General features: G+C 39.1%; 1 protein-coding gene across 1 annotated transcript in view; it reads right to left on the reverse strand.

Annotated features, from left to right (window-relative positions):
- TTN (titin) overlaps positions 1-14,193 on the reverse strand; it is a 380,526-nt gene that overhangs the window by 192,462 nt on the left and 173,871 nt on the right. The window contains exons 117-129 of the mRNA XM_086956205.1: positions 9,724-9,792; positions 9,248-9,331; positions 6,175-6,258; positions 5,745-5,828; positions 5,511-5,594; positions 5,188-5,274; positions 4,670-4,753; positions 3,337-3,417; positions 3,031-3,114; positions 2,762-2,845; positions 2,250-2,354; positions 1,972-2,055; positions 1,703-1,786 (exon numbers count right to left, since the gene is read on the reverse strand). Of these exons, the coding sequence (XP_086812331.1) occupies positions 1,703-1,786; positions 1,972-2,055; positions 2,250-2,354; positions 2,762-2,845; positions 3,031-3,114; positions 3,337-3,417; positions 4,670-4,753; positions 5,188-5,274; positions 5,511-5,594; positions 5,745-5,828; positions 6,175-6,258; positions 9,248-9,331; positions 9,724-9,792 (1,098 nt within the window). The remainder of the gene's footprint in view (positions 1-1,702; positions 1,787-1,971; positions 2,056-2,249; positions 2,355-2,761; positions 2,846-3,030; positions 3,115-3,336; positions 3,418-4,669; positions 4,754-5,187; positions 5,275-5,510; positions 5,595-5,744; positions 5,829-6,174; positions 6,259-9,247; positions 9,332-9,723; positions 9,793-14,193) is intronic.

The raw sequence follows: 14,193 nt of genomic DNA on the forward strand, positions 1-14,193 counted from the left end.
TTAATCTATCTGGTGGAATGCTTACTGCTGAATTAAGCATTTTTGTTTTCTTAAAACAAAACACTGCTAAGGAAAAATAAAGGGCTTTTGTAGTCTACATTCACAGGTCAGGAATACACCTAACAAGTGAATTACCTTCATACCATGCCTGCTTCACAATATTAAAAGTATACACTATATTCTACTCACTGCCACTTTTATTTAGTTAAATTTACACATTTTGCCTTTTGCTACATCACATTTCGACTTTGTTCGAGGACTTTGACATCAATGTGGTCTAAGTAGGCCACAAATGAAAAATTGTTCAGTGACTGAATGGACAGCTGAGATGCACCAACTACCTAAGTATACCTTTCCTTTGCTGTCTGCTGTGACTAATGTGGCACTACAGAATCTAATTGAATGAATCAATGAACTTTGGAATTTTGCATCTTTAAAAATGCTGCTGACTAAATCAATGAGGGGGAGATTTACTAATATTTTAAGCCGTGTTTGATTTACACAAGTGATGCAAATCGATGTGACGCAAGTCGTTGCAAAATCTTTATTTTCCAATTTACGTTCGAGCGCTAAACTTGTTTAGTGCTGGAAATAAAGTGTAACTCAAAGCAGCCCAGAGTGCTGCTGTGCATTACTCAGCCCCAAGGGAGCGTTCCATGGTTGGAGCATGGTCATTTCAATGTAACCAACCAAGGTTTCTGATGCTCAACCCTATTTACTCAATAAAGTAGACAGGTTTTAGCATCAGAAAACTGCTCCGTTTGAAGTAGGCGCAAGAAAGGAGAAATGCTTGCATTTTTCCTTCCTTTTACGACTTTGTACGTGTGCTGAATTTTACAGCACACATACAAAGAGGGAAAAGGGCTAAAGTTAGTCTAAGCATGGTATTTTGTACTGGGAGAGTATCCTTTCAGTAAAAAACCTATGCTAGTCTTAGGGAGACACTGGCGCAAAGGTGTTCCTGTGGTGCAATGCAGCTGATTTCGGTGCTATGGAAAGAGAAGGAGAGTGCCAAATTTCAGTAAATTTGGCGATCTCCTGCTCTCTCCTTTTCATACAGTGCAGCATGTGTGACTGCTACTCTGAGCTGCATGAATACATTGTAAATCTGCCCCTGAATGTTTATTTACCTCTCCTAGAGGAATCTGACTAAGCAACTATCTAATTTTTAAGTTATTTTGTTCCAAATCCTGTTTCAGAGTCACCTCATATATTTGATTCTCCTCTTTGATACTGACAAGGTATGAAAGAATGTGGTTCTACAAAGTCTTATTTTTGTTTTGTTTTCTAATTATGTTTTGTTGTACCTAGATTTCATACCATAGATGTTTAATAGGCTCATTTAATAATTACATAAATGTATCACACAATTAAAGTGCAGAATCGGCAAGAGGGGATACATTTAATCACTTCTTCAACTATGAATAGGACATCTTCCTTTTTCTTTTACCAAGTCACTAATAGCCACAAAAATGAGAAATATTAGCAAATGCACTCCAGGCATCCAGCATTTGTTTTTGCTTTTAAAGTGTTTAGCGAACAGCATTTAGCAGTTATCCTCAATCAATGGATCTTACACTGCAAAGCATGAGGATGAATACACATGTAAAATGTATTAGAAATTAACACAGCAAACAAAGACACAACAAACAGATTTAAGATCATATTAGGGTTTCTGTGTTTCCCTCTAGGAAAGTTATACCTGCAGCTGGTGGAGGAGTCTCATGTTTAAGAAGAGATACTGATACTTTTTCCTTTATGACAGACTTCTTGGGCACTCCAGGCACTTTAAAGATATTAATATAAAGAACTGTAAACACACATTTACTGTGACATGTAACGCATAAGTTAGTGCGAAAGACAACTGTAACTGAAGATGCAACTCATCAAAAACAAACTGCTAAGACCACAACATTGAAGTAAACACACCAAGAATACAGAAGAATTGTTAAACCTATGCAGCCAAGGTACCTTTTTCTGGTGGAGTTTCTACTTTTTTGGGCACTGCAATTGGTACTTTTTCTTCTGAAATTACTTTCTTTTGGGGTTCAGGTACTTTAAAAAGAATACAAATTAAATTTCAAAACCACAGTTTTCATTAAAAAGTAGCATATGTTTTAAAGACATACACAAATAAAAGATTTAAAAAAATTGCCATTGAAAAAGTTCACACACCACACGCGGCCATTAACACAACAGAAGAGCACACAACTAATTTCACAAACAGATATGAATTTAAACCAGAATACCTTTAGATGGAAGAACTTCTATTTTTTTGGAAACAAGAATTGAAACTTTTTCTTCAGCTGTCAATATTTTATCTTGAGGAACAGGCTTCTTGCGGACCACTGGCACTTTAAAGATATTAATAATAAGACTCTTAACCTCCATTGCAAAATACGGAAGAACACGCAAGACTGGCAGACAAGACTTACACATGGAGTGCTATTGGACAAAAACACATATACTTCAACATAACATTTATAGACATTATTAGGAACACATCACTCACAGATTACTGTATATGTAATACAATGGACCTTTCTCTTCACGTGGTTGAAGTTAAATCACTATGCATCTTATCAATTGAATTTTTTCTTTTTAGTTAATCCTGCTCTATTATGAATTATTGTACCCAAATCATTACATTTCCCATTGAAGACTAATTAGACCAATATGTAATTGAAAAGACTATCACAAAAGGCCACAATATTACACAGAACATGCATAAGAGAAACATGTAACACGAAGCACAAAATACCTTTCGCTGGTGGCGCTTCCACTTTTTTGGGAATTGCAACAGGTATCTTTTCTTCATCAACTGGCTTCTTAGCCCCTAAAGGCACTTTAAATAGTAATAGTTGCTTTAAGTATTTTTAAACAAAAAAACAAACAGAAATACAACACAGAAAACACCAAAATACCATCAACATGAACAAAACAGAGACATGCAATCATCTTTGAAATTTGTCTCTAAATATTAGTAAAGCCTGTAGAGGTTACTGTTCAAAAATGTACTGCATGGTATACCTTTAGGAGCAAGGACCTCTTCTTTTTTAGGCACAGCAATTGGCAACTTTTCTTCTGTGACTTCTCTTTTTGGAGCCCCAGGCACTTTAAGAAATTGCAAGTGCATGATTGTGAGAAGCTCACTTAAGATTTTTCAACATATTATTCAAGAAACAAAAGCAAATTGGGCAATATGCCAATCGCTGTTACACAATGACAGAGATTAACTAAATACTGTGCACACAATGCCATTAATAAACTCACAATAGCACAGAGACTGTTTTTGGAAATACTGCTACAAACACATATAATTCCCTTTACTTTTACCTTTTGCAGGTAAAACCTCCCTCTTTTGGGGAGTGGACACGGGCATTTCTTCTTCAGGGAGAGGCCTCTTGGGTTCCTCAGCTATTTCAAAGATATTAGAAAATGTTAAATATGCACTGACAACTGTGCCCCAGACCTACCATATTGATACAGCACAGCACTGTAAACAAAATGGCTGCAGTGTATTGTGTGAGAGAGACAGAGAATAGTAGATAAAAGATAAGTGCATATCTAAAGAGATGTGGCACTATCCTGCTCCCTCCCCCTCGCTGGTGAATACTTGGGCTGCCAAGTGCTATGTACACACATTGGTGCCATAGTGCATAGGGGTCTGCATGTGTCCAGCATGATTTCTGTCCTGGAAGGGCACCCTTCCAGCAGAAAATACTATGCCTAGACAAACTTTAAATATTTTTCTGCTTCAGATGTATGCTGTACAGTGCAGCACACATGCAAAGGGGGAAACATTAGGCGAAATAAAAACATTTCCTATTTTTAATGCCTTATGTCAAGTGGCCCTATTTTGTGGTACAAAACCCTGTCTACTAGTGCTCGTTGATAGGGTTTTGCACAGGTTTGCATGTTATTATGGGCCTGCATGTATGAAACAAATACCGCTGGTATGCAAAGTACCTTAACTTTAGACTTAAACATTTTCAGATGAAATCCTGCACAAGTGTAAACTTTACAGTGTATCACGGAAAATGATTATGGAAAAACAACAGTTCTCAGTTATGAAGGGCTGCATGAGTAGGATATGACAAGGTTTGTTGGGGTCAAGCCACTTCCAAAGAACCAGAGAGATCCCACAGATTAGGTGTCAGTGGAGAGGTAGTTGCAGAGTTTGGATAAATAACACTAATAGATTAATAAAACATAAAGGTAATACCCAAGAATGATGGGTGAGATTAAGGTGCTCATTTGAAAATAGAGCAGAAAATATTTATTAGGCATATTATTCTATGTTATTTGCATAATAGTCTAGCGGGTTCATAGAACATATGTTGCTACATATCAGAGTCAACTAATTCTAGGCTGCAGAGAACAGACTTTTTATAATGCACTTGATAAGAATGTACAGCTTAAATTGTAATAGTTATGTGGAATACATACACTGAGACACACGGAGACAAAATGATTCACAACATGTTGGGAAAGTTAAGTTTGTAACATTGATCCTGTGATTCCAGGTTCAGAATTTAGAGGAAAAACACTGTTCTTTTTTATTGGCTTATTGAAGAGCAGACAAGTTCCACAGGAAAGCACACACATACTCATGTACACATTAAACATAAAAAAGGCAAACAAGGTTTTCAGTTTTAAGAAGGAATACCTTTAGGAAGAGGAACTTCTGCCTTTGTAGGAACTGCAACTGGTAATTTCTCTTCAGGAATGGGCCTTCTTGCCACCTCAGGAACTTTAAAGATATTACGTTATCTTAAAGGGTGTTACTATGTACAAAGATAGTCATGATGTGTTTTTGGTTAAGGGCCCTAAAGGCCCTCCAAAAACAAAGAAACAGCACACAGTGCATGGTCATAGAAAGAAATATAGTTTTCTAAACTAAAGAACTGTTTTTTAAGATGCACATAAATTGGCAAGTAAAGGGAGCTTAAGCACAATATTGTTACCAAAAAACACAACGGACAAAAACATAACTAACAGTGTTTAAAAAGATAAATGACACAAGAGCAAATATATAAATGAGGCAAAACTAAAAACACGTAACTGACATTGAATACTATTGCATCAAAACATAACTAAATATATCGAAAAGATAGTTGAAGCAAGAGCAAACCGAAGCAAGCTCAAAAGAAAGAACACACTTCTTTTTATGAAGAACAAGTGTACCTCTAGTTGAAGGGGCTTTATCTTCCTTCTTTGCCACAGGAGTTGATATTTTGTCTTCTGGGATGATTCTCTTCGTAACCACAGGCACTTCAGAAATAGGGATTACATGAATACTGGAGTGAGGTGTTTTTAGAATGGAATAGTCTGAAATCATTTTAATAATTGCTACAAAACTAATGCTGCACATAAACTATCAGCTCCTCTTTCAAGTTCATGAAAAGTGCATGCCATGTCAATATTGATGTTAGAAGCCATGAACAACAGTAGCGTAGCATTACAAATTAATATAACAAATTGTTACTGATTTACATGACTTTATGTACCTTTGGCTGGTGGGACCTCCTCTATTTTAGGAATGACACTTGGCACTCTCTCTTCTGGCACTTTTTTCTTAGAGACCTCAGGCACTTTAAAAACATTGTTTCATTTTAGTGAAGACGAAGAAACCGTAGGAAACAACACAAGCATAACTCACATAAAAGCACATCTTCTGAGTCATACATTGACAGTGTAGACCAACTAAATTTTTGCTTTTGTTAACAAAAGGGTTCTTATACCTTTAGCTGGTGGTGTCACCTCCTTTTTAGGAGCAGCAACAGGAACCTTTTCCTCTGGAGCAAATGTTCTTGGAATGTCAGGCACTTTAAATGCATTAAATATGTTTGTTGTAATATTTGGTGACATATCAGGCAATTTTGTTCCTAGACATATAAGTATGATTGGCCTTGTGACAAACATGTATTTTAAAGAGAGTAGCAGCATAGCAAAAAAGGCACCACTTTAAAAGATTTGTTTGATTTAAAACAAATTACAGTCTTCCCAAGCAAACAATACTATACATTAGTGCACATGTAACATGTACAAGCAATTTAGACATACCTCACTTTATACAACAAAACATATAAATATTTATATCATGTGAATTGTAATCATATATGATTTACATAAGCAGGACATAAGTTTTAGCACATAGAAATGTCAATGTACCTTTTTCATATGGTACCTCCTCCTTTTTAGGAATAGCAACTGGGAATTTTTCTTCAGGGACAGACCTCTTATGCACCTCTGGAACTTCAAAGATATTAATGTTAAGAATGGTATGGTAAGTGACAAACATCTACAAAGGGATGTGCAAAGTTAAGATACACACGGCACAATAAGAACATGTAGTGTTACAAGAGTTCTAGACATAAAATGGCAAACACGAAAGTGCACAAGTAGATACACCTGTCCTGTTTGTCTGCAACTAGAGAAGGCTGACCCCATCTGTCATGTTTTAAGTCTCTCTCTTCATGTATCACATATCCACAAAACCAAACTTACGCAAGCATACACATCATACCATACCTATATTCACAAGGACCGTTCATTTTAGTGAAGTGTGTATTTACTATTCTAACTCCAAGTGCTCCTTGAAAATGGAGAAGGTTATAAAGTGAACTGAAGCAAATATAACTGTGCTTTTAGGTTTTTTTTACACACTTGCTTGAAAGTACTTAAAAACACTATGGGATTGGTCCCCTTGTGTCATGGTTCATACAGAGATTGATGGTGTTTTTCTGCTTGTGTCAGAGATTACCAATACAGTGATGACTGGTCAGTCCCCACAGTGTGGGTTAAAAATGGCCATTTGTGTATGTGTATCACACATTCATACACACGCACATGCTCACCCCCACACCCCAACACACATTGCACAAATTACAAAAATAAAGGGATGATTTGAGGGTCAAGAGTGCAAAATAGTCCTGCCTCAAATACTGCATCTGTTTTGCTGCACATTAAGGTATGTCTCTACCTGTTGCTATTTCATACTACAAATTCCACCTAAGCTCCCAGCTACATTTCATTACTGTTAACACATATTACAACTGATATCAACTAATAACTATCTGGGTTGCAGACTACCAAGGTTATTTAGTCTTGTTTTCTCATGCCTCTTTCATCCAGCAATATAATCTACCTGCTTCTGTATTGCCTTTCTTGGATTCCTTTTAACCGCATGCGCGCTAGCGGTTTTCCCGCTGAGCGCTGCGATTTCAAAAATCCCACGTTTACTGACAAGGTCAACTCGTCACACGCACAGCGCAGGTAACGCCCATGACGAGTTGACCTTGTCACACGCATCGAAGGGGTTAATCCCTGTCTTCTACCTTTGCTTCTGTTTGTTTTTCTCCTCCACCCTGTAACTGTTTGCTGCTTTTCTCTCTCTTGTTCTGGGTCAAAATTTAATAACTAAAAATAAATTGCAGTCCCCAAATAACAGTGCCCCACCTGCAACCTCCTACAATTAAGCACTGATGCCTTCCCTTTCTACCACTCACTTCCTGCCCTGTTAAACCTTGAAATGCCACTAACACCAAATATCATTGATGCTTCTACTTGTGGTTTAAATTAATTGATAAATACATACATGAATGTGCATTGTTGCAAAGCACATCTCAAGACATTAAATAATAACAGACACATTTGCTGTTAATTGACTTTAGCAAGCTGATAGCTCTTTCTAAGTGTTTCACCTTTAGCTGAGAAATGTTTACAGTTTAAAGTATATTTTCTGTGTGGTAGATTTCATGAGAACTTCAAAAACAAAAGATTATTGCCTTCTAGAGCCACAAATAAGACAAAAATATGTGCCAAATTGCTGCTACCATGAGGACAATCTACTTGGGAGCCCCATATGTCCCTTGCTCCCATCACACCTTCACCAAAGGGCACCTACTGATCAGTGAAGAACTAACACCCATCCTCAATGCTTCCATTAACACAGCCACATTTTCCAGACACTAGGAAGCATGCCACTGTCATGAACCTGCCAGCAAAGGTCTTAGGGAAAATAATGACCCAATGCCTCATCAATCACATCAGAAACCATCAGCTCTTCAAGACTCCATCCATGGGACTCCATCTGGTGGCCAGCCGAACACGGACCTACACCCACACCCCGCACTCATGCCAGGAACCTTAGACTGATCATCAACAGCAAACTAGACATGACCACACAAGTAAACACCATCAGTGCTTCACCATGCAGATATTGAGGAACGTCTTCAAATGACTATGAAGCAACAATAGAAAAACTGTCACCCAGGCCCTAGTCTCCAGCCAGTTGAACTATGGGAACACCATGCACACAGGGATCACCAAGCAACACACTAGAAGACTACAAACCATCCAGAACAGCCTGACTCATCAACAGTCTCCCACACAGAACTAACATCACACCACACCTCAGGGAGCTCCACTGACTCCCAATAGACAAATGCACACATTTCTAATTCCTCGGAAACACATTAAAGGTACGACACAACTTAGGCATCACCTGACAGAATAGTTGCATCTCCTTTCCACCAACCAGCCTGACACCTCTGTTCCACACGACTCTGGCTCGCACACATCTCAGGCACACACAGAATCACATTAGGAGGATGGGAGTTCTTTTAATCATTCTTAAAGTGTGGAGTGGCTTCTACTCCACATCAGCGCTTTCTCCTCAATCTTTTATCACTTTGCAAAAAGCTAAAGACCTGGATTTTGAAATACCCCACCTACTATAGACAGGGCTAGGCACAGACCCCTGCTCAGTGTGAGGATATCCAGGGTACTTAAAAAAGAACCTGAAGATCTGGCTTTTTTATTAACCAATCTACCATGGGCAGGGCTAGGCAGACACATCTTCTCAGCACCAGGATACCCTTGCAAGTAATAGTGGACTTTACAAATACACATAACAATTATAAAAACAAGGACAACACTAATATGACCACTTTTTAACATATTTGCAATTAAACAAAAGAGATTGTTATTTTGCGACATCAGACTAAACCCTCACAATATGCATGGTAAGTGCAACTCTTTTAGGTGGTGAAAAGCATGCTTTCTTTTCAAAGCAGCATTCCATTCTTTCCTTTTAAAAATTGTGTCAACAGTTTGAACAGTGTAATAAGGCATGTTACACATGCATAGCATTGACAACAAACACACCCAAATACAACATAAACAAGTAGGAGTGCAAGAATTGGCAGGATATCTAATATTTGTATTCCAAGAGAAGCAGTACCTTTAGAAGGTGGTACTTCAACTTTCTGAGGTGCAGCAACTGGTAATTTCTCTTCTGGAACAGCCCTCTTTGGTACTCCAGACACTTTGAACATAGTATGAAATTTTAAGACATTTCTACACTTTGTCTAAAACATTTAAACACTAAATAGAACAGAAATTAGTCTTGATAAAGATCATATTTGAGAAAGGTATGTAAGTGATGTAAGATAAATAATGTGTGACAAAAGTATTTAAAAACTAAAACAATTGCAAAGAAATAGAACGGCAAAACAGAATACAACAGACATCTAATGCCAAAGGTGAAAAAGTACCTGAAAGTACGGCACAGGTTGATTGAGTTTCTATTAAGGGGCAACAAATAAACTAAGGGGGCTCATGACACAGAGAAAACATGAATGACAAGTAAATTGTCAAGAACAACACATACGTGTTTTAAGGACAAGCATGAAAGGGGTAAACAGAAACTGGATGTACCTTTGGCTGGAAAGGTTTCTTCCTTCTTAGTCACTGGTCTTTTTTCTTCTGGTGCTATTCTTTCCGGCACTAAAGAAATTTATTTCAAGAATACTATATTGTAAAAATCGTAACTGGACTTGTTTAGGTATGTCGAACAGCACTACAATTCAGTTTGCATAAATGAGGTTGTGATGGTCAATGGAATTTGTTATAGAATATAGTTGCAACTTTAGGCACAGGGAAATAAAGTAATGTGTCCACCCTCTTTTGGGCCAAGTGGGGAGCCTGGGGTTAGAATCAAGGTCTCCGGGAATAACCGTCAGCAACTAAATTATTAGATCACATCTCTTTGCTCATTTAGGTGCATCTTTACAGCACATAAGTCATATGTTGAGGCAATGATATAAACTAATTTAGTAAATGTAGCATTAATGGACACCTATATACCTATGTGAAATTAACTTCTCTGGGTGAATATGCCTTGGGGTTTTAAGCCAGAGCCTGCACTTGTAAAACACGTAGGGGCATATTTATGAGTTCTGGCGCATCTCTGCAAATCAGCAGGGATGCGCCAGAACAAATGCGTCACGCAAAACTACCCTTGCGTCAAGGCGGATGCGCCGCATTTACAATGCGGCGCGCCGTGGCGCAAGGGTAGGCAGATGCGTGACACATCTCATGGCGTAAGGGCAGCGCTTTCTGGAGTCACGAAGCGACTCCAGCAATGCTCGGTTGTGCCCTATACTTAAGGTGCTGTGTCAGTCCTTACTCCTGCTTCAAGCAGGCGTAAGGAATTGACGAAACAGCGTCGCACAAGTGCCTGCGTGAAATCTTGTAGATTTCACGCAGGCACTTTTGCGAGGCGCCCTGCCCCGGAACACCCACCCTGCGCTGGAACGCCCACATGTGGCGCAGGGCTTTACAACGTGACGCATCTGCCTAGATGTGTCACGTTGTAAATGGGTCGCAGGGATGCGCCACGTTTACGCCGCCGTTGCGTCACGCAACAGCGGCGTAAACGTGGCGCAAGTGCCTTGTAAATCTGCCTCTATATTTCCATCTGTTTATGTCTATTCCTCATTTCAGATGTCACTGGGGTTGATGTTTAATTTCTGTACAATTTTAAAAGCATATCTTCAAACAATGTTTGTTAAGGTGTTCCTGCACTTTGTAAAACTACACAGATAATTCCAGCTTGCTGTATGTATGTATATGCATTTCTATAGTGCAAAGCAGGCAAACAGAAAGTGAAGCGCTGTGGTTCCAGTCTATTATATTTACATACAAATTAAAGTCTGGATTGATACATATTTGGCCTGTGATATCCACAGGTGGAGGAAGATGGGTAAAATGAGGGAGGTGTAAGGTTGGAAACATTAGATGGCTAGAATGAATTTAAAACAAAATTGAGGCCGAGATCAGGGCATCTTCCTCTTGCATGACCAGTAGGTGATGTTTTACAACCATAACTCAAGCATTTGGGTGGATCGTTTTCCCCTTTCTGGGATAAATGATATGATGTGCATGATGGTCAAAACTAGCTATTTTAACGTGATTGACCTTTCCCAGGTATACCATCAAGTTGACCTCCATCCGGAATCAAGATGTCATACATCATTTATAACCCCTTTCGGTGCATACAGGTATTGCAGGATGCCTTTAGGCCTAGCTTTCACTGCTTCAGTCTTTCAAAGAATAACAGAAAATTTTGGAAGGTCTTAAAAAGGTTCTTGTTTTCCAAGAAGATGTCTTTATATACAGCAACTCACAATCAGAACAGAATGTTATCTTGAGATCAGTCTTGGCAATTCTAAGGGAAGCAGGCTAAGTCTGAAGCTAGACAAATGTCAAATTGGTGTTGGTTCAGTCGACCACTTTAGCCACACTATTTCCAAAGATGGGATAAAAGCTAAGGTTGACCTAATCGAAGCACTTAGAGAAGCACCCTCACCTTCCAATAATGATGAACTCCGGTAATTTTTAGGACTTGTTGAATACATGCCTACTTTTATAAAAAAACTTTGCAGAGAGAGTTGCACCAATTAGGGAATTGCTGAAAAAAGGAGTTCCTTTTGTATGGATTCAACAGTTGTAAGACACATTTAAAACATTAAACAAGCAATCATTTCTGCTCCTACCCTTGGAAATTTTGATGTGAGGCACAACACCACCCATTCCAACAACTGACACAAGTAGCAAAAGGTTAGGGGCCATTCTAACTCAAGTCATGGATAACAATAAACAAGTTGTAGCATTTGCATAACATCCTGTGGGGTCTACTGTTTACTTCGCGTACTGACCATAAACCCCTGAATCTAATTTTCTTCACCAAAGGCATAGAAAACACTACACAACGGATTTCTAAATGAGTGTTAGGACTTGAGGGGTATAATTATAGAATGTAATATATTTCTGGGGCAGGGGCGGTTCTAGGCTCATGGTGGCCCTGGGCAGGGAGCGTAGGTAGGGGGCCCCGGAAGAGGGGGTCCGGGCGGGGCGGAGCGCGGAGACCAGTGAAGAGGGGGGGGGGGGGGGGGGGTCAGGGTGTTTGGAAGTGGAACAGAGCCGGAGGCCGCCAAATCCCTGCCAGGGGCCACCATGCAAATATGTATCCACCCTCAGAGGATTATTATATTAAGGATATATATTGGTGTGGTGGCCCCTGGGGTTTGGTGGCCCTTTGCAGGTGCACAGCTTGCACATGCCTAAGGCCGCCCCTGTCTGGGGTTAGAAACCTAGAAGCAGATTGCCTCTCAAAAATACCCATAGGAAATTGGTCAAGTGGGACCAGTATTGGAGGTAGCCTTAGTGGACATCTGTAAAGAAGAATGGGAGTCAGGGACTGAGGAGGAGGATGATATCCTATCCAGGGTAAGAGACAAGAGTGATTAGGTTTAGATTAGTTTATTGTTCAGTTAATTAAAACTCACAATTGAGACATTGCATTAAAAACCACAGAAAAATCATCCATCTTTTGATTGATGCACCTAATGCATTTGCTACAAGATCTATGTGCTATATTTTAAAATGCTGGAGCATAGACATAACCAGTTCTCAATTAAATTGAGACATTACATTAAAACCCACATGAAATTAATCCATCTTTTGATCAGTGCACCATGTACAGCTGCTACAAAGTCAGTATGCCAAGTTTAAAGTGCCAGTGCATCCAGATGTAAACATAACTAGTACAGTTCAGTCCATACGTATAGACAAGAGTGTTTAAGGGTGGCCTAGCAAACAATACGGTCTACCAGAAGATTTGCCAACTTTTTGGGGAGTCAGGCAAGAACTAAATATCAAGGGAACTCAAAAGAGGAGACAAATTATTACCACCTAGGAAGTTGTGGGATAGAATTTGATGATTTAGCACATGACGGACACCTAGGAAGGAGTCTAACTAAAAGCATGGCTAGAGTCCATTATTGGTTATCAAGCATGGACATCCTTGTGGAAAACATGGTGAAGAACTGTATAACATGTGCTTAAAGTGACAAATCTAAAAGTGCTTGGAAAATCCAAATGTCCCCTGTAGAAATACCAGGTAAACCATGGGACAAGTTAGCTGTAAACATAATTGGACCCCTTAAATACATGACATGGTCTGGGGAGTAATGATTGTGTTGATGGATTATCATTCTCATTGGATAGTGACCAGGGTATTACAATCCATAACCACCAAAGTAATTATAGAATTTCTCATGGACACATTTTGTACGAAAGGCATTTCCAACAAATTAATATCAGATAATTTGGTGAAGTGTAACTCTGAGGAGATGAGGGATTTCCTAAGTAACTTGTCTATAACCCATTTAATCACAGCTCTAGACTGTCCAAGAGCCAATGGTTTGGTAGAGCAAGCCAATAGGATGATTAAAGAGAATGTACAACTAGCCAGAATTCCAGGTGCATCAAATTATTATGTGACATACTATGGTCTCACCATTTGACTCCCAATACTGCCACAGGAATCTTTCTGTTCATGTCACTTAAAGGGAGAGTACCTAGAACCAAACTAAAGCTTAATTGTTTTGTGAGTAGGACATCTTATATGGGTCCAAAGGGACGAATTGGGAGAATGGATTAAACTACGTCAAGAAAACTACAGTGCATATTATAATATAAAACAAAGAGCAATTAGGAAGACTTGGAAGATAGGAGACAAGCTAATAGTACAACTCCCAGAATCCTGAAACCCAAGGACAGTAGATATTCCGAGCCAAAAGCATAACACAGGTGCAGAAAAATGAAGCAGTGCTGGATGTAAGATGTGGAGCATGGATAGAGTATTGAGGTACCCTGCCACTTTTATTTATTGATTGACTTGCCAGGTAAACAAGCTAGGACCAGCGACAATGATGACGTTGATGGTAACATGAAACCAAATAGGAACAGGATGAAACCGGCATGGTTCAAAGATTATGTCACGAAATAAGGGAACTAAGCAGTGCCTTGCCCTACTCTATGTGATATCTGGCCACTACATTA

The sequence above is a fragment of the Lissotriton vulgaris genome, chromosome 2_1 (assembly GCF_964263255.1).
Source record: "Lissotriton vulgaris chromosome 2_1, aLisVul1.2, whole genome shotgun sequence".
Lineage (NCBI taxonomy): Eukaryota > Metazoa > Chordata > Amphibia > Caudata > Salamandridae > Lissotriton > Lissotriton vulgaris.